The sequence below is a fragment of the Athene noctua genome, chromosome 4, assembly GCF_965140245.1.
Source record: "Athene noctua chromosome 4, bAthNoc1.hap1.1, whole genome shotgun sequence".
NCBI classification, from domain to species: Eukaryota; Metazoa; Chordata; class Aves; order Strigiformes; family Strigidae; genus Athene; species Athene noctua.
Window position 1 is genome coordinate 694,755 of NC_134040.1, and position 24,920 is coordinate 719,674.

The 24,920-nt window shown below is 62.1% G+C and overlaps 1 protein-coding gene across 1 annotated transcript; it reads left to right on the forward strand.

The window, feature by feature from the left end:
- The first annotated feature begins 379 nt into the window (after positions 1 to 379).
- VAX2 (ventral anterior homeobox 2) lies at positions 380 to 23,505 on the forward strand. Its single transcript, XM_074904204.1, has 3 exons — positions 380 to 1,254; positions 5,683 to 5,870; positions 21,171 to 23,505. The coding sequence occupies exons 1-3, from the start codon at positions 942 to 944 to the stop codon at positions 21,660 to 21,662; spliced, it is 993 nt and encodes a 330-aa protein (XP_074760305.1). The 5' UTR covers positions 380 to 941; the 3' UTR covers positions 21,663 to 23,505.
- Positions 23,506 to 24,920: the final 1,415 nt, after the last annotated feature.

Here is a 24,920-nt window from a genome sequence, read left to right on the forward strand (position 1 = left end):
GACCCCCCCGGCCCGCGGCGGGGGCCGGAGCCGCCGCCCCCGGCCCTGCCCGTACTCCCGGGGCCGGGCAGCCGCCGCCGAGGGGCTCTTTGTTTACCACCCGGTATCACGGAACCGGGAGAGCAGGAAATTGCGTCTGTGCCGTTAATTTAAAATCTCTCCTTCGCCCCCCCCAACCCCCCCATCTCCCCCCCACCCCACCCCCGAGCCGCTCCCCGCCGCGGCGGGGGCTGCGCAGAGGTGGCGGGGGGGGGGGGGGGGCTGAAGGAATAAGGACCCCGACTTCTTCTTCCTCCGCAGCTTTCCCCCCCCCCCCAGGCCTCCCCTTTCTCTCCGCCCCCCCTAAAATCCTCCCCCCCCTATTGATTTCCCCGCACGCGAATCCCAGCGCGGCGACACCCCCCCCCCAAACCGGGACCGTCTCTCCACGGAGGGCAGCGGCCGCGCCTCAAGTTTGCCCGGAGCGAGGTGGAGGTGGGGGGGGGGGGTGTGTGTGGAGGGGGGGGCGCTCAGCCGCCTGTCAAAGTTTTTAACTCCTTTTCCCCCCCTCGCACCCTCTCGGGACGCCCCGACGTGTCCCGCCACTCCCTTGTCCCCGTCCCCACCCCCGGCCGGCGGAGCGGGGAGGAGGAGGAGGAGGATGAAGGGCGGTGGGTGGGGGTGCGCTTTAAATGCCGGCCCCCCCCCTCGGGTGGGAGAGGGCCGGCTCCACCGCGGGGAGAGGCGGGAGCGCGGCGGCCCCGGCCATGGGGGTGAGCTGGGGCGCGGAGCCCCCGGCGCTGCCAGGGCGCTGAGCCCCGGGGGGGGCCGGGGAGGGAGGGAGGGGGGGGCCGGGGAGGGGCGGGGGTCTGGGGAAGGTGGGGGGGGCTCTCCTCCCCCCCCTCCCCGGTCTGGTCTTGCCTCCTCTCTCTCTGTCTCTCTCTCTCGCCGTCTCCCTCCTGATGTTTGATCCCGCCGCGGCGCCCGCAGCGATGAGCGATGGAGGGAGCGAGCCCGGCGGGAGCCCGGTGCTGCCGGCCGAGCCCTCCGCCACCGGGAGGGCCCGGGAGAAGCCGCCGAGCCGGGCGGAGCTGGAGAACGCTCTGCGAGGAGGAGGAGGAGGAGGAGGAAGAGGAGGCGGCGGCCGCGGTGGCTTCAAGGACATCCCGGGAACGTCGGCGGTCAGCCCCGGCTGCTCCACGGAGTGCGCCCCGGCCAGGCAGAGCCCGTCGGGAACCGGCGAGGCGGATTATTGCCGCCGCATCCTGGTGCGAGGTACGGGCAGGGGCCCCCGCGTCCCCCCGCTCCCCGCCGGCTCCCCGCTCCTCGCCCCGGGTGGCAGCGGGATGGGGCATGTGTGTGTCCCCCCCCCTCTCCTCCGGCCCCGCTTCCAGCGCATCCCCGCGCCGCTCCGGGGCTCCGGCCGCTGCGAGCTCCGGCCTCCCGGCCCCGCCGCGGCTGCCCCCGGCTCCGCTCCGTGCGGCGGGGACCGGGCCCGCTCCGCCGGGCAACGGGGCCGGGCTCGGGGCCACCGACCCCCCCCTCGGGGCCGACCGAGCCCCGCCGGGGGGACGCGCGGGCAGCGGGAGAGGGGCGAAAGCACCAGTTTAGCTTTTAAAGCGCTGTCGCAGGAGAAAAGCGTCATGGAGCGGCGGCGAGTTAGGGGCTATTTTTTTTTTATTTTTTTTTTTTAATCTCTCTATAATATCCCTCGGCCGGGGCCGGGGGGCTGCGGCGGGACCCTGAGCCGGTGCATCCCCCCCGCCGCCCGCGCTCAGCCGCCACCGGCTCGCCGGGACCGGGCGGGGTTGTGGCGAACCCCCAGAGTTTGGGGGGTCTCGGCGGGGACGCGGCAGCGCCGGGGGCGGCAGCGCGGCCCCATCCCGGGGGGTGCCCGGGGCGTGCGTGTCCGCTCCCCGAACCGAAGCCGGGCGAAGCTCCGCGGCCGCCCGGGCTCCCGGGGAGCGGGGGGGGGGGGACCTGAGCCGGGTCCCTGCTCGTTCGCCATAAGCGCGGCCTGGCACGGCACGGCTCGGCTGGGCTCGGCTCGGGCACCCCGAGCCTGCGGAGCGGTTGGCCGGGGGGCTGTCAACAGCCCAGTCGTCCACCCGAGCATCTTTCCCGGCTGTCGCGATAGGCGCTTGTCGCCGACAGCCCGGCTGTCGCGGTTCAAACCCTCCCCGGGCACCTCGGCGGGGGGAGCGGGTCCAGGGGTCTCCCCCCGGGGGGTCCCCGGTGGTCGCTGAGCCCCGTCACCGCAGCGCCCGCCGGGGTCAGCCCGGGGTCAGGCCTCCCCTCTGCTCGGCCTTGGCCTTACCGGGGCCGCCCCGACGGGCCCGGGGCCGGGAGCGGGTTGGGGTGGGAGGGGGGGTCTGTCCCCATGCCCGGGGCAGGGTCCCCCCTTCTCCCAGCCCCGGGGACCCTCGCCCAGGAGCGGCCGCTCTCACCATCTTGCTGCAGCCGCCACGGTGCGGACAAAATGGTGGCGGGGAGTAAACGCCGCAAATAAACGGGAACGGAGCCGAAATAAAACGGGGGGGGTGGATGGGGGGACGCGGTGGGGTTCACCTGGTCTGCAGGGCCACGGGGGCCACTGGCTCCCAGCCCTGCCCTGGCCGGGGGGCCAGTTCCCGGGGAAGGGGTCGGTGCCAAGCACCAGCCGGTACCAGGGAAGTGCCTCTGGGTTAATTTTATTATTTTTTTTTCCGCAGCAAAATGAGGGGTTTTAAAAATTTTTATGTATTTCTCCATTTCAAAATATTTTTAATTTTCCCCCAGGTGCTGGGGACGGCTCTCCCCCACCTCGCTGCCAGCCCTGGGGGAAGGGGCCGCCTCTCCCCTCGCTGCCCCAGTTCATCCCCAGCGCACGCCCGCGGTGTCTTTGGGGGGGCTGAGGCTTTCGGGGGGAGCCTGTTGGGAAGCGCGGGGGTTCTCCGTGCCCAGCCCGATGTTCTCCCGGGGGGCTCGGCCTGGTCACCACCGGGACCGGGGTCCAGCCCTGCGGGACGGAGCCCCCGGCCGCGGTGACTGGGCGGCTTCCCCGGCAGGAGGGTGACGGTGACCCCCCGGCCATCCCCGGCTCATTGGGGCTGGCGGGCGCTGTTGGGGTGCGGGCACGGTCTGGGGGTGCTGAGCGGCAGCGGGTCGGCCCTTACTGGGGATTAACGGGGTAAAGACTCGCCGGAGGAGCCGGGCAGGTCCCGCTTGGCAGCGTGAGGGCTGGAAGGGGAGCGGGGCAGATATCGGGGTGCTCACTCCCCTCCTTCCTGTCGCCTCCTTGGGGATTTTCCAGCGCTGCACTTGGGCGGATTTAGGGGGACCTCGGTGCTGTTTGGGGTGCACTGAGACGGCCTGCAGGCTCCTGTGCCCCCCCAAAGCGTGCCGCCATGGCCACGCCACCCCGCGGCACGCAGAGCGGGTGTGTACGAGGGCGGGGGCGCACCCCAGAAATGTCCCGGCAGCTGTGTGGGTGCAGAACCCCCCGTAAGTAACACGGGGGTGGGAACGGCGCGGCCCTGGGTGTATGGGGGGGCCTCGGTGGGTGCTGGGCTCCGCGGCCTGTCTCGGGTCTGCGCCGCAAAATCACAGGTTAGCAGCTTGGGGGGGTTGGTACCCCAAAACCTGCTGGTCTTCCCTCCTGCTCCCCGGCTCCGTCTGCGTGTCCTGCCTCGTCGGATTTAGCTGCTGAGGCAGAGGAGAGGTTGGTCCCCTCCGTCCCAGACCGGTTTTGGGGGGGTTTCAGTCCCAGAGCTTGTCCTGAGGCTGAAGGCCGCTGAAAAACCCTGCGGGACCTGGGGGGTGTTGGCGGTCTGGGATTTGGGCGGGGGGGGTTCCTCAGGGAGGATGGTGCTGTGCCCTCCTGCCACGGGTGGAGGGGGGATGGCGTGAGCCCCCCAGAACCTCCACGGACAGGCAGCGGGGAAGGTCTGTGGGGTGCAATCCCTCTGGGGATGTGCCCAAGTTGCTCCCCCCCGCCCCTCGCGCCAGCTGCTGGGGGGAAAAAACAATAACTAACCCCCATCACGATGCCGGCAGCACCGTCTGGAGCGGGGGGGGGTGTGGAGGGGCAGATACTCGCAGCTGTGGCTGGCAAGTGCGAGCGGCTCTTGGCCGCTTCGGGGAACCGCGGTGCCGGTGGCTCAGGCTTCATCCCCGCGAACGCTCTTTCCCTGGCAAAATGGTTCCCAGGCCGGAGTCGCGATTGCACGAATCCGCTCCACCTACACCCCCTTTCCCTTTCCTTGGCCACCCGTGGAGTTTGGGGGTGCGGGTCAGACCCTCTCCCACCCCGGCCCTGCCGAGATGGGGTCTCTGCCAGGTACCGAAACGCTTTGGGGTCGGGGTCCCTCTCCAGAGTCTGCGCTTGCTCCTCGCCTCCGCAGTCCCCGCGCCAGCTCCATCACCCCTTCCCAGGCTCTCCTCACCATTTTCCCTCCTTCCTGCCCCAGCAATTTTATAATCCTTTCACGCCTGAGTCAGCCGGAAAGAGAAAAAGCAACTTACCTCCAGCCAGGGCTGCCGGGGACCTCGGGTCCCTCCGGGCACGGAGCCGGCCGGGTCTGGAAGCAGGGCCTGGAACCGGGGCTACTTGCCCAGGGTGGCTTCTGTGGCTGGTATTTAACTTGTAGGAAAGCCACTGGGCAGAAACAGGGAGCTCTGCAGCCAGGACTCACCCAGACCGGGCTCACCCAGACCTGGCTTTGTGCTGTGCTTAAGGAGAACTGGGCACATGGAACAAGGAGCACGAGGGGTTCGGGGTCTGGCGGGAGCCTGGCGGGCAACTTCCAAAGCTCCTTTTTAATGCCTGTGGCACACAGAGCCCCTCGGACACGTCCCCGCCTGCGGAGCAGGGACAAACTTCCCGTCACCTTGGGGCTCCCGGGATTTTTCCGGGAAAACTCATCCTTTGTCAGTGGAAAGTAAAGCCGTGGCTCCACAGGCGGCGTCCCGCGGCGTGGAAGGGGCTGACGTGGGAGCTAAACCCTCCGGCTTTTGTTTCCACCCCCGCCCCGGCCAAGCCGCGAGCAGCGACCTCCTGAAATCCGCTGCCCTGAGCGGCTCGGGGCGTGCGGCGCTTCCCAAACTTGTCCTTTCGGAGAGAACTGCCCCAAAGCAGGAGCTGCTGCTCTTCGAGAAAATGTCTTCCTTTGGTGCGAATAAGTCTGGAAAGAAGGGGATTGTAACGGAGATAAAATTTTTCCAGTATTCCCAAGGAAGGGCAGAAATGAAAAATAAAATATCTTTCTAATTAAAAAAAAAAAATAATTTGAACTCTTCCTTGGTATAGAACTCTTTTCTGCTTCTGGCTTTCAGCAACTATTATTTCTGTGATTAAACACTCTGCTTTCCTTAAAGACTTTTTTTGTTTCTATTTATCTCTTAAAAAAAAAAAAAAAAGAGGAAGCCTTGTTGCTGTTTCTTGGAAACTTGCAGCGTTTGGGGCCGGACGGGACAATGGGAATATGGGCTGCCGCCTCTTTTAGCCACAGCTTGGGGGATTTTCAGGGTTATTTCTGCCACGAGCCCCCCCCCGGCGGGCACCGGTTGCAGCTGGTGTTTAATTCTGCTTTTCGTCCACAAGTCACTGGCCCTTTGGACCAGTTTCCCCAGTCTCTTTCCTCCCCAGCCGCGTTGTTTCGGTTTGTGGTTTGGTTTTGGTTTTTTAATTTTTCCTGACGGCTCTTCTCCCCGCTTCCCTCCCAGATGCCAAAGGGACGATCCGGGAGATTGTGCTCCCCAAGGGCCTGGACCTGGACCGGCCCAAGCGGACGCGAACGTCCTTCACGGCGGAGCAGCTCTATCGCCTGGAGCTGGAGTTCCAGCGCTGCCAGTACGTGGTGGGCCGGGAGCGGACGGAGCTAGCGCGCCAGCTCAACCTCTCCGAGACCCAGGTGAGGCTCCTCCGCCACGGGCACGTCCCTGGGGCCTCGTGGCGTGGCCACTGGCAGGCCCGCGATGGCCACCGGCGTGGTGGGGGTGGGCGAGCGCGGTCCTGGGGGGCACCCCCTAATGCGGCGGGAGGTGCTGGCTGGTGGCGAGCCGGGGGACGCGTGCGTGGTGCTGCGGGCAGTGGCTTTCCCCCACCCCTTTGTTGTGAATTTTGGGGTTTAGGGGTTTGGGGGGGGCGAGGGGAAGCCCTGAGTGGGGTCCGCAGGGACCCCCGTGGCCACGGCGCTGCTCCCCCGTGGGCAGCACCCCCTGATTTCCCCCCCCCCCTAGCAAAATAGGGTCGAGAAAAGAGCAGGGGGGTGTTGGCAAGGAGCCGGGGTCCTTCTGGCAGCACCCAGGTGGGTGAGCACAGGGGGGGCAGCACCGTGGGTGCTGTCGGGATGGGGCTGTGGACGGGCTGGATGGATCCTGCACCCCGCCGCTCCCCCCCGCCTCCTTCTCCGCAGCCTCTGGCTGCGCTCTCCCGCTCCCAACGGGGTGGGGGGACTGTCCCCACAGACTGGGGGACCCCCCCGAGCTGTAGCATGGTCCGGGCAGCTCTTCGCCATCCCCCCCTCGCTTGCCACACCGTGCCCTGTGCGGAGCTTCGCCGGTGGGGAGGGATTGGGGATTTTCCCGGAGCTGGGCTGCATGGACACGGGTTGTTGGGGAGTTGGTGTTGATGTCTGCTAAGCAAAAAGTGCATTTGCTGGGGTTGTGATGGTTTCTGCTTGGAAATTTATACAGAAATAGTAAAAATAATAAAATTAACGGAGATTGTAGTGTAAAACAGCACAGCTGGGAGCTACAGAAAAAAACCCGTCAGCCCAGCCCGCGCCATCTCTGGCCACTAAAAGGCAGGTTTGGAGGCAGCTACACGGTTTCATCAATTCAGATAGGAAATAATTTCAATTTTTCCAAACCTCTTGTGAAAAAAACCCAGCCAGACCCCGGATTCAGGTCCCCCCTGGTTTTGGGGAGACCCTGTTGCTCCGTGGTGCTTCCACACTCGCTGCGGGGTCCTGCGAGGGGGGCAGAGCCTTAGCACGTACAAAACAGTTACTCTTGGCTCTTTTGGTGGTTATTTTTTTGGTGAGGAGCAGGTTTCTGTCTGTGAGATCCGTGCAAGGAGGTGCTGGCGTGCTGCAGGGTTCTAAAAGTTTTTGGGGGGCTCTTGGTGAGCTGGGCGCTGCATGGGGGGGTCCATCTTCCCGGGCTCCCTGCCGAAGCCCTGGTCCCGGTGTCACCTTCCCGTAGCTGGGAGGGATACAGGTGGCCTTGGCCTTGGCCGTGGCACGCTGAGGGATGAGCTTGGGGGAGTGGGGGCCGAGTGGGGGGCTGGCTGCCACAGCCGGGGGCCGGGAGGGCGCAGCCTCTCCGTAGGGATTAATTTTTGCTTATTTACCGCTTGCTTGGTGTCTCATTGCTGCCTTCATCACTCAGTGAGAGAATTCACACCCCGTAGGCCACGGCTGTCTCTTCTCCTCCTCTCCTCTCCCTCCCGCATCCTCTTTTTCCCATCTCTCTCCTTCATCTCTGTCTTTTTTAATCCCTTTCTGTGCTTTTTCACAACGTTTCCTTCCCTGCAGCAAACTCCCAGTTGTACCTTCCCAGCTCCCCCGCTGCCACCCGTCCCTCCCCAGCCACCACCCTGCCCAGGGGGGACACTGCCAGGCTCCCTGCCCAGCTCCCTCCTCTCATTACTGGGGTGCAGGTCCCCCCGGGTCGTGGTTTCAGGCTCTCTGCACACTCAGGCGTCACCCCCCCGTGCCACACTCTCGCCGTTCGTGGCCGGGAGGTCCCCCGCGGGTCGTTGCGAGAGCTGGTGGCTGAAGGGTTTTCCAGGAATCCTTCGATTTTAGGGTATCGCCTGGCTCCGTGCAGTGTGCGGGTCTGCTCGGGATGTGGCCTGGAGGCCGGAGGGTCACCACAGCCACTCCCGGCCCCTCTGTGCCCATCACCTCAGAGACAAATCCAGCATTTCCAACAATCAGCCCATTTTTGGTACTTTTGGTCATTTTTTTCCTCCCAGCGTTACCCAGGAGCAGATCCCAGGACTTAGTTCACGGTAAAATTGCTCCATCTAATGTTTTGTCAGGGGGTTCCCAACCGGCAGCATCTCGTGGCTTTTTCTGGGCTGATATTTTTGGTGTCTGGGCCGGTGGGACGGATCCTTTCCACCCCTTGCTGGGTTATAGCTCCGTTTCAAGATTAGGAAACCTGCCCCCCCGCCAGCTGCTCCCGACTTTGCTCTCTGCCGGGACCCCTGGACACGATGGGACCCCACGGGATGGGTGAGCAAATTTGGGGGTGGCACGAAGGAAGGGGCAGCCCAGGAGGGTTTTTTTGTGCCTGTGACTATTCAAGGGGGGGGAAGAATGATTCGCCTCTGCTCCGCTGCGAGGAGAGAGTGGTGCAAACAGCGTGATGAGATCGGAAGAGACACGATGTCGTCGCAGCTGGAGAGCTGCGACCAAGCGTCCCCGTAAGTGGATCCGCTGATCAGGCTGAGAAATCCTGCTGGAGGAGGAAAAAAAAAAAAATCAAACCCAAACCCCTCTTTTAGGCTCTTATTTTACTTTCCCAGCATCTGATCCTGGGTTTTGACAGTCTTAGAGGCTGCCGCTGCCCTGGCAGGGGTGCCAGAACCATCCAGAATGACCTGAGGGACCTTCTTGCTTTCTTGTCTCTGGCCCCTGCGCCAGGGAGGGGGGATCACTCGGGATAAATGGGGGGGTCACTCAGAGGAGAGGGGGGCTCGCCCAGGCTCCAGCACATGCCACCGACCTCGCTGTCCCTCCGGAGCCAGCCCCACGCCTTGTCCCCGTGTCTGGCGCGGCTCAGCCTGCCACGCTGAAGGGACGCGGCGGGGGGGGAGTTTCAGAACCACCACGCTCAGGTGAGGATGAGGAGGCTGCTTCCACCTGCCCCGGCTCTCTCCAGCCCGTGGAATTCACCTTGTGTCGTTCCGCCTCCCGCCCCGCCCAGGGAGCCGTGTCCCTGTTCTGCCTCATCGGGAGCTACTCAGGCTTCAGCCCCTTTGTGCTTTTTTTCCTAATTAATCCATGGATGGGGTTAGCGTTAAACGAGTTTAATTAGCCGGTAGAATATTTTTATTAACTTGTCAAGCAGCTGCTGCATCCCCACTGAGCTCTCACCCCTCAAAATCCCGCTTTGAGCTGGGAGCATCCCGCATCCCCGCAGCTGGATTTCCTCAAGCAACGCATCCCCGGGCATTATTAGGGGAATAGTGCCCCTTTTTCCTGGCGTTGAGGGTTAGCAAAAGGTGGAGAGGCAGAAGGGCCGCGGGGGGACGGCGGAGGGAGGATAATTCCCACAAATCCCCCAGCAGGATGGGATGGGCTGTCCGAGGGGATTTGCCTGGGCCAGGAGGCTTTGCCCTCTGGGTCAGGAGTTCAGTGCCAGGCTCAGGGTGGGGTGACCTGGGGTATTTGCCAGCTCTCCCTGCCCTCGTTAGAGCGAGGGCGGGCGAGAGGCCGCACTCACATCTTACAAGGAACCCTTTTGTGAGGGCCGGGACACCCAGGAGGTCAGGATGGGGCTGGTTGTTCCCCACGCAGCTCTGAGCTTTGTCCCTCTGCTCAGAGGCAGCTCAGCCCATCCCAAAGGTGGGAGCGCTGGGGGACGGGGGTGTCCCCAGTCGAGGAGGCTGTGCCCGGGAGCGTTCCCCCCCGCCCTCAGACCAACACACACCCAGGTTGAGCTTTCGGGCTCCTCGCCTCCCACATCCTCCTCGGGACAAACTCCTGCAGCTCCGTCAGCGCCGGTGATACCCCCTGAGCACCCTGAGCTTTCAGGCTCTGATCCCCCCTCCTCGCCCCGACGTGGAGCAAAATACATGTGAGAAAGCAGCTGAGCCAGGGAGGGAGCAGGCAGGTCCAGTTACAGCCCAGCAGTTAAGATGATGCCGTTAAAAATTCATCACACCTCGAGTCATTGACAACTATCAGCCAGAGAACAAGGGTCGGTGCCGGGAGACTTGCAGGAAAGTTGGGGTCTGGGGGGGGTGGGTGGGTGTGTGAGAGTCCTCCAGAGCCTGGCACTGCCGGGAGCTGGGGCTGGGGCTTCCCCAGGGCACCAGAGGCGGGGAACACACCCCTTGTCCTCGGGGCCTCCGCAGTCCTCAGGGTACGGGGAAGCTGAATTTTCAGGGCTTTGTTGGAAAATCCCTTTTCTACACTGTGTAGAAAACAGGAGGGGCATAGCCAAGTATGTTCTTTCCTGAGGAGGCCTCTGCCCTTCCTCCTCTCCATCCTTCCTCCTCTCCATCCCTCCACCGCTCTCTGCCACGCACAGGAAAACATTCTCTAACATTTTCTGGGGTTCACGTTGCCTCCACAGAGCCACATCTGTGGCCTCGCTGTTCCGTGCCGCAGGTACTCACCCTGACCCTTCTCCCATGGGTCACTGCCCTGTGGGGAATATTTTCTCCCCTCTGCTGGGGGAATTGGGTTGGGGGGCCCCATCCTAATGCAGCCCGGATTGTGGGGTGCTGTTCCCAGCTGGGTGCTCCTCTCCAACCCCCTGGGATGCTTTTTCTGGGTGGGTTGAACTAACCAACAAAGCAGAAGGGTGCCCTGTTTTCCTGGGGTGGTTCTCTGCCAGAATGGGCCTGACCCTCCTCTTCCAGGGAGCTGGGGGGCTCTGGGGTGGCGCGGGGGCTCTGGGGATGGCAGGGTGGGGAGGTGGGCTCCGAGTAGCCTGAGCCGTCCTGTATTTAATGACTCCCAGGGTGAATCCAAGATGCTGAAGGTTTCTGGCCAGGCAGGGAGGAGGTTCTGGGGGTCCTGGTGCAGGATGTGGCCACTGGAGGTGCCCAGGGCCACGCTGGGAGAAACTGGGCATCTCCAGTAACTTCTGGGTCCCCTTCCCACACGCCAGCCCTTAAAGCTGTTCATGTGGACCAGCTAATCCCGTCCCCTCCCCGTGGTGGGGTTTACCCCGCGGCCGCGGGGCCCTGGGCTGGTGGCGAGAAATCTGTGTCATAACCAGGTACCACGGAGAGGCAGGACCAGGCTGGCACAGCCCGGCCCCAGCCCCCCGCCTGCCTTCAAAATACACCTTTTTTTGGTGTTTTGCTTCCCAAAACAGCGGGGAGCTGGGGAAGCGGGTTTGGGCAATGAGCGCTGGCTTCTTGGTGGGGGATTGGAGAACATTAGGAAAGGAGCAGCTCTTCTCAGGGGGGAACAAGGGAACCCTCCGGAATTCGGGGTTTTCTACGGGGGAGCTGCTCCTAGGGCGAAGTAGATAACCCAAAATATCTGGGTACCTCTGCAGTTCCCCGAGCGTGGCTGGCGTTAGGTAAAATGGCTCGTGCGAGTAAAAGGGAAATAATTACTTGAGGTTTTTTACCGTTGAGCATTTTCAATGGGAAACGCCCGCGTGGTGAAAAACAATTTCAGGATTTGCGACTGAAAATTTCAGCTGGAAATGTTGCGAGAGGGCTGGGCGCTTCCAGGGCGATCTCTTCCTCGGCGTACTCCGTAAGGGAAATTATTTCCTAAAAATGACGCTTTCCGAAGGGAATCGGCGCTGGTGACAGTTTTGGATCCAGCTCCGCTGCTGGGGCAGGACCCCCAGACGTGATGGCCCTGCCATCCCCCCCCCGCACCCCCCTGGCCGGGTGCTCCCACCTCCCCAGTGATGTTTTGTTTTCCACTGGGAAAAAAAAATCCTGGCTGCTCCTGTGTGTGGATAACAGGAGGGTTAAACACCACATCCCCGCGGATATTTTCACCTTGGTGTTGTGTGAGGGGATGTGACCACGGCGACAGCGCTGCTGTGTCACACGGATCCCCCCCTGGCCACCCAAATTGGGTGCCCGTGGCCCAAAGGTCACGGGGGGCTCTGCTGTGGGTGACAGCACCCGGCACCCCCACGCCGCAGCCGGTCCTGGGCAAATCCTGCTGGGTGTTGGATGGCCGGGGAGGGCTGCCCGGTGCCGGGGGTGTCTCCCACCCCCAGGCAGCACTTTCTGAAACCCCAATAAATGGGGGAAATCGTCCATCAGCCTTTGCTGGTACCTCCGAGAGGACGGGGGGTTGCCAGACCTGCCCGCAGAGCCCAGCCCCGTCCCTCCCTGCTCCGTCATCTCGCTGCCAAAAGGGCCTGGGAACAGAAGGTTCCGGCAAGCAGAAAATATCCTGAATTTCGGAGCAAAAGCAGGCCGAGGGCTCGCTTCTGGCGGGAGGTGTGGCCCAGCGACAGGGCCAGGGGCTGCTCTGCGGCCGGGTCACGGCGGCTCGGCGTCGGCTGTCCTTGGTGCGGCTGGAAACGTGGCCCCAGCGCGTCTCCCCCGGGCTGTGGCGGAGGGTTTTGGGGGTGTGTGGCAGAGCCGGGGTGGCCCCAGATGTTATCAGGGTGCTGAGGAGCTGGAGGAGAAGCCGAGGGGCGAGTTTATCCCCGGTCCCCAGGTGGCCGGGGAGAGGCGGCTGGGTCACGCAGCCGCTGCGCCGTTACGAAACCTCAGGGCGCTTTGGGCAAGGAGCCCACCGGCTTACGCAACGCCGGGGGCCTCGACGGCCCCACAAGCCCTCGGGATGGAGGAGGAGGAGGAGGAGGAAGGGTCACCGTGGTGCCGTGGGGTGCCGGCGGTGCGGTGTGCTGGCTCCCACCTTCGCCCGTGCACGCGGCGGATGGTGTCGGGGAGCTAATCCCGGGGTTGGGAGATGGGCCCAGCCGGAGCTATGAATAGTCGCGGATGGGCGACGTGCCGGAGGCGCGCACGGCGCGGGACGCGTGACGGCGGCGTCGGGGTCAGCGCCGGGGCAGGGCTGCCAAATCATAAACACCCTGAAAAAACCCAACTGACGCGTTCCCCCGGCCTTGCCCGCGCGGGTGCTGGGCTGCGGGTCTCCTGCTTGGGCGAGGATGAGGATGGGCCCGTTTGGCTGCCGAGCGCAGGGAGGCCGAGCGGGTCGGGTGTTTTGGGGGGCTGTGGGGGGTTTAACGAGCAGGTGGGCTGTGGCTGGGGGGGCAGCGATGGGGCTGCGGGCTCCTGCTGGCAAACTGGGGTGGCCCAGGAGCCACGTCCCACCGCTGGTGGGCCGCGAGCCGGCAAAACGCGTCGGTTGTGCGCAGGAGGATGTGGAAAATAAGACCTAGAGAAGAAGGGAGGGCGATTCCCGGCGCCCGTGGGCGCATCCTGCTCCGCAGGGACGGGAGCGGGGAGCGCGCTGGGATGGAGGAGCGGAGCTGGGGCCGAGCCAGGCGGTTACTGGGCTGATCCCGGCGATGGGTTCCCTCTCCGGGAAGCTCGGCCGAGGGCATCCATCGGGATTAACCGCTTGGAAAGAATTTGTTTTGGAGCTGGGAGGTGTTGGGTGGAGGGTAGGGGGGGAGCAGTGTCTCAGCGCCGGGCAGCAGCAGCGGGTCGGGCTCCTGGAGCCGGGTCCTGGAGGATGAATCCTTCCCGCGGGGAGGGAAACCACGGGCCGAGAGAGCCCCGGCGGGAGGGGAGGGCGGCGGGTGCGGCTGTGGGACCCCCGGCAGCAACTTCCGCGTGTGGTGGGCACTGGGGGGGGCGTGTGTGCTTAAAGTAAAGCAATCTGAGATAATGTTTTAAAACCACAAATGAATAGAATAGAATAGAATAGAATAGAATAGAATAGAATAGAACTAAACCAAAATAAAACCAAATAATAGAAAATAAAATAAAAGAAATCAGAATAGAATAGAATAGAATAGAATAGAATAGAATAGAATAGAATAGAATAGAATAGGATAGAATAGGATAGGATAGGATAGAATAGAATAGGATAGAACTAAACCAAAATAAAACAGAATAATAGAAAATAAAATAAAATAAATCAGAATAGAATAGAATAGAATAGAAATAAAGCAAAATAAAACAGAATAATAGAAAATAAAATAAATAAAACAAAATATACCAAAACAGAATGGAATGGAATAAATAGATTAACCCAAACCAAAATAAAAGAGAATAAGAGAAAAAGAAATTAAAATAAACCAAAATAGAATAGAATGAAAGAAAATTAACTAAACTAAACCAGAATAAAACAGAATAATAGAAAATGAAATGAAATGAAAATAAACCAGAGTAGAATAGAATAGAATAGAATAACTAGAATGGAATAGAACTGAACTAAACCAAAATAAAACAGAATCGTAGAAAATAAAATAAAATAGAATAAATGAAAATAAAATAAAATAGAATAAAATAAAACATAAAAGACCCCCCCAGCTGCCCGAGTCAGACCGCCACAGGCCCGGGGGGGCTCGGCGGGGGGTGCAGGGCCTCCCGCCGGGCTCTCCGAGGGCTCCATGTCCCGCGCCCGGGTTTCCAGGCCGGCCGGTGGCCCCGGGGCCGCTCCCGCTGCCCTGGAAGCTGCCTGGGAGCGGCGGGAATTGCAGATTTTTCTTCCCGGCAGGGATCAGGGCGGTGTCTGCTGTGGTGGCAGCGTTGCCCCTGGTGCTGCTTTGTGCGAGCGGGCAGGAACAGGCCAGGAGAAAGTTTTTTGGGGAAGAAGGAAAAAGGTAAATATTTATATAGTAATAAATGTATTTTTTATATATATATAAAAATATATTCAACCTTTACATCCGTGCTCCGGAGCTGCTGCACCGTGCTGCCAGCTGCCCTGAGACCTTTCTCCCGGCAGCCTGGGATTTGTTGGCTCTGATTCCTCTTTCCCTCCCTCCCTGTAAAAGGGAACGTGGTGGGAACCTCCCGCGGAGCCACGGCTGCACCCACAGCCCCGGGGCTGAGCCCCCCCGTGCCACCGGGTGCCAAAGGGGTGAGGGGCTCCGTGGTGCCGCGGGGGACGGGCGCTGGCTGGTTTTCGCACCTCGCACTGGGAAGCACCCCCTGACACGGGTGGGCAGCGGGTCTCAACCTTCCAGATTGCTTTTCCACCCAACAGACAGTTGAGGTCTCTTGGCCGCCAGCAAGGGGAGGGTTGACCTTGCTCCAAGCAATAGGGACCTTCAGCTTCGAATGTGGCAAAGACAAAAATCTTGCGTGGGAGACAGTGAAAGGGTGTCTGGGTGCTGTTTTATTGTGCGCTGAGGGCTGTTGGAATGAGTCCTGAAGGCGCTGGGTGACTCTGCCAGTCTGGGACCAGCTGTTACGGCACTGGGGTTATCTCCTTCCCTTTCTGCTGGTTGTTGTTGCGGTTCTTGCTCTGGTAGCACCTGCGGGTCCTGCAGGGGTGGGACCCACCGCTCTCTGGTAGCACCTATGGGTCCTGGGGGAGGTGGGACCCACCACGTCAGGACTCGGACACTGAAGCAGAAACGCTGCCGTCCCCAGGGAACACGTTTCCATGCAGGGTTGGGCAGAAGACAGAGGGGTGAGAGGTACCAGCATCCTGTTTGGTTGGTGTCGGAGGTGGGAACTGCCCAAGGGCCAACTTGTGGACCTTCTCTTGCACCTATAACGTGGCAGGCTTAGACCTGGGTAAGTCTCTGAGGAAGACAACACGCTTTTTGAACCCTCTGGTTAGAGTCTCGGCTGCGGAAGCCACCTCTCCTCCAGAACCACCGGGGTGCTGCCTCTAGGCGTCTCATGGCCAAGCCCCACCGCGCTCAGGGCTCGACGCGTTCATGCCGTTATCAGAGCGGGGAGAGCGCGGAGACACGACCACATCTGTCATGTGTGACCCAAACCCTGCCAGTTCAAGGTGGGTGGTGGTGGCAGGAGACCTGCAGCCCCCTTGTGCCTCCCTGGCGAGCACGCACGTGGCTGGTGGACGGGCTGAGATCTCCGCCCTGGATTTTTTATGGAACCATCCAGCCTAGGACAGAACAGACTCCCCTGCTTGATTTTTGTGCTGCAGGACCTAGAGAAGTCATGTGCTTCCAGGCTCAAATGGTCTCGAAAGACCTTTCTGATCAGCTCATAGGACTTTCCTCCTCACTCTAGTTGACCCAGGACACATCTTTTAGGAAAACCAGACAGCTCGGCGCCATGGCGAGTGCGCTCCTGCCGGGGGAACGGTGCTCCAGGGTGGGTCTCTGCATGGCCCACTGGCACCATCTCCGAGTCTGCCCAGGGATCACGTCCTACCTCTGCCCACTCTGCTGTGAAGCCCCCAGCTCTTACCAGTCCCTCTGCTGCGGAAGAGACGGAGCAAAGCAGAATCTCCAGATCCAGAAGAACACGAGGGGTTTTGTCCCGAGATCCCTCCAGCCGGTCACTTCCCTTGTGGCAGGGTGGACGCTCGGCCTGGCCGCTGCACTTGGTTGGATACCCAGTGCGGAGACGCCGTCTTCAAACACTTATACGCCTGCAGATCGTGCTTATCCTCACACCTCCGGCTCTGGGCCATTCCGTGCATGCCGCGTCTCCCAGGGCTTTCAGAGGCGCCTCCTCCCCGTCCCTCTGAGAGTCACCGTCCTTCTCTGGTGCACGCATGAGCTCTTTGGGGACATTCCAACACACGCTGTCGTCTCTCTGTCTGCATCCAGCCTTGGCCTGACTGGTCCGGCACATGTGGTCCTGGATCCCGCAGCCGCCAGGAGCCGTGAGCTCTTCCTGGGATGCCTCTGGGGCCACGGGAGGCTTCTCCCTCCCCGCCATGCCCCCCCCAGCTGTCCCCCAGAGTCACACGTCTGGGAATTGGCCTTTCCCTCCGTTCCTAGGGAAGGGGTCTCTTTGCTCTCACTTCCTTCTTCGCACCCCCCAGTCTGGGGGGAGCTGGAGGGGGCTGGTTTCCTCCCACAGCCAAACAGAATATTGCGCCCAGGGCTACCTTACCTCCTCGTAGGTGCTGGAGATGTGGTGCCCACTGGGGATGGGCCAGCGTGGTCCTCCCTGCCCTTCCTCCAGGCCAGACAAGGGATCCTCGCCATGTCACAGGCACGTGCCGGCTCACCCGGTAACTTGGACGAGGAAGAAAAACACTTCTTTAGAGAAGGAAATGAAGCCAAAGCAGACTTTTGGCAAAACACTTGCTGTGGTGGCTGATGGGGCATTGTGGATGGAACCGGAGCAAAAGATGAGTAGGGAACTGGCAGTAAAGTGTAATCGAGGGGAGATGGAGGAGGATATTGTGAGAGACAAAGGATCGAGGCTGGAGGGAAATTACCCACGGACTTGTCAAGGGCTGCATCTGGCTGAGCTTATTTACATCTCCAGTGATAGGAACTCAGGGCTTGATCATAATGGAGGATGAAAAGGACATGGATCTACTAATTAATGACAAGCAGTATATGGTCTTTAGCCGTGAAGGCAGATGTGATCCTGCTCATCTGATATGTGGCCGGTGCAGTTGGGGAAGAGCTCGTGCCGGTCTACGAGGCACGAGGAAACCTTGTTTAGCCTGGCACCTTCAGCTTGGGTCGTGGTGTTCAAGTGTGATGGACGCTGAGAGGAACCGCAGAGGTGGGGCGAGGACGGGGGAACCACCTGCAAGAGCCTCAGGCATAGAATGAAGGCAGGAGGGCTACAGAAAGCGTCCAGATAGACCTGTCAGTGGAGGTGCAGTCATCGCTGCGGGCATGGCCAACCCTTGGGAGGGCGTTGGAGTGGAGGATGTCCAGCTGGGAGTGAGGAGGTGCTCTGACCATCTCCCAGCAGCAGCACTGGGAAGGAGGAAGCCAACGGGTCCTGCAGACCATATTGCCACCCTTTCCCAGCTGACCCCCACGTTGAGATGTTTGAGACCGGTGTCACCTCCACCCTTTCTCTCTCCTTCCCTTCAGCGTTTCCCCTCACGTCCCCGGTGGTGTGGAACTGGGTTTCAGCACCAGAAATTCCTCCTCCTCATCAATACCTGCTTCAGTTTATATCGATCTATTTATTGGGCTTGCCCAGCTGTCTTGCCCTTAATTGTTGGTGTTCTGCTGCCCCTGGGAGGTTCCTCCCCAGCTGCCCAAGGCGAAGCAACAGCACAGAACAAAAGCCAAAACACCCAGGAAAAATGAGCTGCTGTGGGAAGCCGGAGGCAGAATCCAACTGACCCCTGGAGACCCCGGCCCTTTGCTTTTATTGAGCTGGGTTTGTTTTTCATGACCTGTAGAAGACAACCAGAACGTAAGAGCTGACCTGAGGGGACACCAGGGCTGAGGAGCTTCTCTCTGCTGGTGGCCAGTGGTGGATGAGTAGAGAAAACACTCTTTGGGGGGTAGAGTGGTCCTGCCCTTGCCATGTCTTTCCAGCTGCTGGCGTCTCGGGGAGCGCTCACCACGAGGAGGCACTCAGACCGTCGTGGTACGTCTTGATAAATCTGTTCTCCTGCATTTTTTGGGGGGTCCCTTCTGCAACCCTCTTGCATTTTGGCTTCCAGGGTGCCCTGTGGCAGGGTCTAACACCGTCTGTGCTGCCCAGAGAGGCTCTGCCTCCTCCCTTGCTCGGTTCCCTGGTGACCACACCTGATGTCTCCTAGTCCTTAGGAACCCCGCGACTCCCAGAGGCTGTTCCTCTTGGGGAACGTGCTGCGCCTGCCCCTTCCCTTGGGGCTTGGACCTTCCTTCTGCAGATGCTCGGGTGTCTCTGCTTGCACTGGCACAGGTTGTCGGGAGAGGTGGTTGATGCCCCATCCCTGAGAACATTCAGGGTTGGGTTGGACGGGGCTCTGAGCAACCTGATCTCATTGAAAATGTCCCTGCCTATGGCAGCGGGTTGGACTAGATGACCTTCAAAGGTCCCTTCCAACCCCACCCATTCTGTGATTCTGGGGTTTAGTGGTGGGCTTGGCAGTGTTTGGTTAATGGTTGGCCTCGATGTTCTTCAAGCTCTTTTCCAGCCTCAACGATTCTATGATTTGATGATCCTGTGAAATCCCTGTGCGGCCTCGGAGGGTCTCCAAGACCCACCAGCATCTCAGGGTTACGTGGAGGTGACACGCTCAAACTGGGAGGGCGCAGACAACGGGGAGAGACGGGGAGGAAAGCTGGCGGGCGGTTCCCAGCCCTGGAGCCTCGGCAGCGGGCTCAGGTGGACGCTGGGTTTGGGTTGGGCTTGGTGGCAGCGGGGCTCCAGAGCCCCCTGGTTTGGGGCTCAGGGATGGAGAAGGTCCTCAGCCGACAGGATGGGCTCCAACACATCCCTCCAGCTCCGTCCTCCCCAGCCCAGCCTGGCAAGGCCGGGACTGGGCTGCTGCACCCAGGAAAGGCCGGGAGATGCTGGGCCTGATCCGTGGATGGTGGATGTGGGAAAGGTGGGTGCTGGGGCACCCTCCCTGCAGAGGGGACGAGGACCCTGCTGCCACCTCCCGCTCCGCACCCGCCTGGGCTGGGAATTGTGGCTTGTGGGCAGCTCCTGGGCACTTCATGCCCATCCTCAAGGACATAAACGCACTGATGGGGTTTTTTTCAGCTTCTGAGCTTCTGGAATTGGCTGCCTGGGGGATGCTTTGAGCAGAGAGCGCTGGGGCTATGCGTTTCTGTATGGACCTTCGTTAAGGCATCACTAATGACATGGGGTTGTTCCTTTCGGCCCCGCCACCGGCTCTTCAGGGTTCCACACTCCCCAGAATTCGGCACTTCGAGGAGGTCCCCACCAGAAAAAGCTGGTGGGCTGCTAATTCTGCATCAGGTCACGGTAGCCCGGGGCGTGGGGCCGGGGGAGCACACAGCCCAAACGGGGACGTTCTCAAGAGCTTCCACGTGGGACCCTGTGGGCAAGGGGGGGGTAGGACGTGGGCTGGTAGCAGCCCGTGGTCCTAAAATTTAGCTGTGGGGTATTAGCCCCGTGGTGCTGGTCTCCCCCGTTTGCCGGGCAGCCCCTCTCGCTACTCCTCCCCGAGCACCCCCAGCCTCCAGCCGACTTCGCCCAGATGTCAGCTCCACTATTATGTCCCCGGAAAGGGGCCCGGGGCAGCCAAGACCTCCTCCACCCCCATGCTCCATTAGCTCTGTACTGTGGGTCTATTGTGCCGGGGGACGCGTGAGGGCTGTGTCAGTGAGCGACTGTCCTGCCCCAGCGAGTTTCCGATGACTCGGATGAGCTTGAGACCCGCTGGCCCCGGAGCAGACGGGGACAAAGCCTGTGCTGATGTGCTGGGGTTCACTCCCGGGGTCCCGGCCAGTGCCCGACTCGTCCGCTCCCATCCGCCAACGCTCTAATCCGAGTGTCTTCCCATCCATCTCCTTCCCTCACCTCCATCTCCGTCTGTCTGTCCGTCCCTCACGCCTCTCTCTGTCTCTCTCTCTGCCTCTCCTACCCCTCTGCTCTGCCAGGGAGGGACAGAAGCGGGGGGGCTGCTCTCCCAGGGGGTGTGGGAGCAGCCGCAGGGGCACGGGGGACCGGGTCCATGTCCCACTCGGGTGAGTCAGGTGCAGTTTTTTTTTGGGGGGGGTCCCACGGGGCCTCAGCCTGGACTCGCTCCTTACTTTGGCCAGAGGCGGGTTGGGGGTGTGGGGGGGATGTCCCCAGCTGGGTTCGGGCACAGAAGCGGGTTTGTGCCCAGAGATCCAGGGCCACCAGCAGCCACCCTGTCCCCCAGCGTGTTCCCCTGCACTGCAGCAAGGCCAGGGCCCTCCACCCTGCCCCCTGGCTTGGCCTGGCGAGGGAAGGGTTTGCAGGGGGAGGGACACAAATGTGGGTTTGACGACGATCGCAGAGGAGAATCTAGCACCTCCTGTAGCTCATCAGCCCCGGGAGAGCCAGCTCAGGGCAGGGCTGGGGCGGCTCAGCCCCAGGATCTGGGCTCCCATCTGTGTTCCCATTCCCGGGATCCCATCCCTGGGCTCCTATCCCTGAGCTCCCATTCCTGGGATCCCATTCCCAGGATCTCATCCCCGGGCCCCCATTCCCGGGATCCCATCCCTGAGCTCCCATTTCTGGGATCCCATTCCCAGGATCTCATCCCTGGGCCCCCATTCCCGGGATCCCATCCCTGAGCTCCCATTCCTGGGATCCCATTCCCAGGATCTCATCCCTGGGCCCCCATTCCCGGGATCCCATCCCTGAGCTCCCATTCCTGGGATCCCATTCCCAGGATCTCATCCTTGGGCTCCCATCGCTGGGCTCCCATTCCCTGGCTCCCATCCCCAGGCTCCCACCCCTGGGCTCCCATCCCGCTTCCTCCTGGCACCTGGCAGGAATTTGCCCTTTCCCTGGAAGCGGCAGGAGGGAGCGATGTCTCCGCAGTCCCCGTGGCGGGGGTTGGATCTCGCTTGGGTGTTTATTTTAATACATCTCTCTCTCATATCTCTCACTCTCTCCTGGTTCTCGCCTCTCTCTCCCCGGCCCCCCCTGCGCTCTCTTTCCGTCCGTGCCTTTCTGTCCCCCCTCGCCCCGTCCCCCTGCTCCCCACCCCCCACCCCCCCCCCCTCAGGTCAAGGTCTGGTTCCAGAACCGCCGCACCAAGCAGAAGAAGGACCAGAGCAGGGACTCTGAGAAACGCTCCACCGCCACCTCCGAGTCCTTCGCCACCTGCAACATCCTCCGGCTGCTGGAGCAAGGCCGGCTCCTCTCTGTCCCGGCCCCCCCCAGCCTCCTCTCTCCCACCTCCAACCCCATCGCCAGCCCCACGGGTGACGGATCCGCTTTGGCCACCCCAAGAACCACCTCCCCTGGGCTGGGCGGCGGGAGCAGCCCCCCAGGGCCTGGAGCCTTCAGCCTGCAGGTTCCTTCTCTCGCTTCATCCTCCTCCTCCTCCTCCTCCTCGCCCAGGCTGCCAGCCGCCCCGCTGTGTTTTGGGGGGCCGCTCCTGGGCAGCCTGCACGACCTCCCGGGCGCTTACGGACTGGGCACTTCTGCTTTTGAGCCTTACACGCGGCTGGAAAGGAAAGACAATTCTATACCCAGCAAGAAACCAAGCCCTTAAATCAAAATGTGTGTCAAAAAGTCTCCCCCCACCTCCATCCCCCACGCCCCGCACCGGGGTTTGATTTGGCAAATGGGATGTGGACGAGCGTTTGCCACACCGGTCTGGCCCTGGGGTTCACCCGGCAACTCCTTGCCCCTGGGGTGATGCTGAACCCCAACACGCCCTGGGGGGGGTCCCCGTGTCCCCAGCGTTGTCCCGTCCCTCCCTGATGCCACGTCCCCGCTCCAGGTATTGCCCGCTCAGGGTCTGGAAAACGATGCTGGGGGGGGGTGTTGGGGGCTGCTGGTGCTCCGTGGTGCCTCTTACGGGTGGGACCGGAGAGCCCTGGTCCCTCTGGGCTACCGACCCCTCCGGGGTCACTGCCGAAGCGCTGGGGAGCGGGGAGGGCGCCCCGAAAGGGAGAGCGCCGGGCAGCACTGGGCTCTGTCCCTGGCGTCGTGCCTCAGTTTCCCCACCTGTGAAGGGCTCGGTGTTTGTCACGGCGCATCCTGGTGGCTCTGGGGTCCGGGTCCCCTGTGCCGGGGGCAGGGGTGGGGCCCGCTGCTCCCCTGGGGTGCTCGTCCTGGGGCCGGGGAGGGTGGGGAGGGCTGGGGGGGGTCCAACAGTGCTGGTGATGTCTCCAGCCCCCCCCGCATCGCTGGTCCCTGCTCCTGAGACCCCCACGAACCACCATCCCCGACGCTGTTCTGACGCTGTGTGTGTGTGTGTGTGTCCGTGTCCCCTGACAAACCCCCGGGGACACTGAGGAGCCTCTGAGCGCCATGGGGGGACCGTGGGGAGCTGGGGCCGGGCCCCACCCTGCCCCCCAGCAGGGAAACCCCACCGAGGGGGAGGTGGATGTGTGGGCACTGGGATCTGCCCCGCTGCGTCGGGTCAGGCCACGGGGGCTCTTTGCCGTCGGTGGGAGCCCGAAGCCCCCCAGCCCCATCCTGGGGTGCTGAGCGCTGGCCTACCAGCACCCCCCCTTCTTGCTCCCCTCACCCTGCAGAACCAGGGTCCAGCCCAGGGAGGTGCTGAGCACCCACTGCCTCAGCACCCTCGGGCAGCCTCAGCTTCTCCCCCCACCTCGGCACCCTGAGGGTGGCAATGGGCAGGATTCGGCCTCAGGTGTGCGGTGCCGGGGCCGTTCTCGGGCAGGGCACGGCTTGGGGATGTTGGGGACGGCGGGACGAGCCCCATGGGGTGGCAAAAACAAGCGGGGCATGGCATGAGGTGGCCCTGGGGGGCAGGGGCAGCCTGGCCCCGCGGGCACCTGCTGAGGGGGGTCTACGCTGGGCAGAGTCTGGCCCTTCTGTGGCGTGAGCACCTCGGCAGGACGCTCTGGGGGCTCCGCCTTGGGGGGGTCCCCTGTGGTGGCACCCCCTTGGCCATCACCTCGGCAGGACGCTCTGGGGGCATCACCCTGTTGGGGTACGCTGCGGTGGCATCCCCTTGGCCATCGCCTCGGCAGGGTGCTCTGTGGTGGCACCCCCTTGTCGGGGTCCCCTGTGGTGGCACGGCCCTGGATGCCACCCTGCAGGGACACGCACAGCTGTGGCAGGAGCGGGGTGATGCCCTGAGCCCCCTCCCAGCGCCCAGGAGCTGCCATGAGGCTCATTCCCCCCTCCTTGCCCCCCCAAACCGGGGGGGGTGGTGGTGTGTGTCCTGCACCCTCCCACTGTGGTTTAATGAATAATAACGATAATTACCACTGTGCGACCCCCCCCAGGCTGGCCCGGGCTGAGCATCTCCGTGTGGGCTGTGCCCCCCCCTCCCTCTGTAGGGACCAGTCCCTAAGGGGGACACAGCCCGCGTGTCGCCAGGATTTTGCAGGGAAATATTTAAAATAAATGATTTTATGGAAAGGTTTCGGTGATTCTGATTTTTCCTTTCGATCGGGTCGTTCTGTGAAACAGGACTGGTCGCTCCCCTCATGCCTGGAGCGCTTTGGGCGAGCGAGCCCTCAGGACTCCACCGAGCTCAGGGCGGGGGGGTCATCACCACCACCCCCCCCAGCTCCGTGTGGGGAAACTGAGGCAGAGTCCACTCGGCGCCGCAGAAAGCAGGGGCAGAGTTTGGGGCCTGGGCAGTTGTTCCCCTCTCTCAGCCCACAGGCCCCTCCCCAAACGTGGTTCCTCCTGGGGTGCTCAAACCCCGACCCCCCCGACGCCGGGTTTGAGTGACGCGCTGGATTTTTGACAGGACACCCTTTCCCCCCCCCGTCATGTTTATTATCGTCCTTCATCCTCCCCCGGGCTGCCAGCGTGGGGGTTAAAGACAGCGAGCGGGCAGAGCAGGCAGCAACGGGGTGCTGCCCACCCAAGTTGGGGGGAATCCTGCCTGAAATCCGCCCCCCCCCAGCCCTGGGACTTTGATTTTCCCTCTTCCCCCCCCCAATCTCCTGAGGTTGTTGGAATCCTGTTCCTCCCACCCTGGACTCACTGGGAGGAACCTTGGTCTGGTTTGATGGAGAAGTGACAGCCCCCCTCTCAGTTTCACAAGGTTTTAGGGTGTTTCAGAGAAAGCAAAGTCCAACTGGATTTTCAGAAGCCCCCCCCCCAAAAAAAAAAAAAAAAAAAAGGGAGTTTTGGGGGGTTTCTGGGGTGTTTGCCCAGCTCAGGGCATCCTCGTGGGGCTCCTGCGTCCTCCTCCCGCTGGAGAGGTGAGGAGCGGGGGGGGGGGGGGGGGGGGCACGGGTTGCCCTGCGCCAAAATGGCAAATTCTGCAAATTTCCACCCAAACGCCGCGTTCGCCCAGGCCCCAAATCCGCCCCGAAGCTGCTGCTGCTCCAGGGTCGCGTCTCCCAAAGCAAACGAGCCCCCAGAAACTCTCCCGGGGAGGGGGGGTGCGGAAGGTGCCGCGGGGCAGCCGGCTCACCCCAGCCCCCCGGGCTTGTGCGATTGGGGAAAAAACAGGCAGGTTTGGGTTTGGGGTTTGTTTTTGGTTTTTTTTTTTTTTTTAATTACTGGATGTAAACCTTTAACGAATAGTGCGGTTTCTAATGGTTTCTAGTGGTTAATAAAAGTGATGTCCTGCCTCCTCCTGCATCGCCAGAGCCCCCCCGCTCCCCCCCGGAGGTACCTCCGCTGCCCCCCCGCCCCCCCCGCCGGCCCAGTTTGTGCCCAGGCCCCATCTCAGGTGCTCCCCAGACCCCCATCACCCCCCCGCCCCGATCCCAGCCCTGCTCTGCCTCTGCACCGGCACCCACAGCCTGCGGCGGGTGAGGGGGGTGTGGGGGTGCACAGACCCCTCACCCCTAACCATAACCCCCCCCCC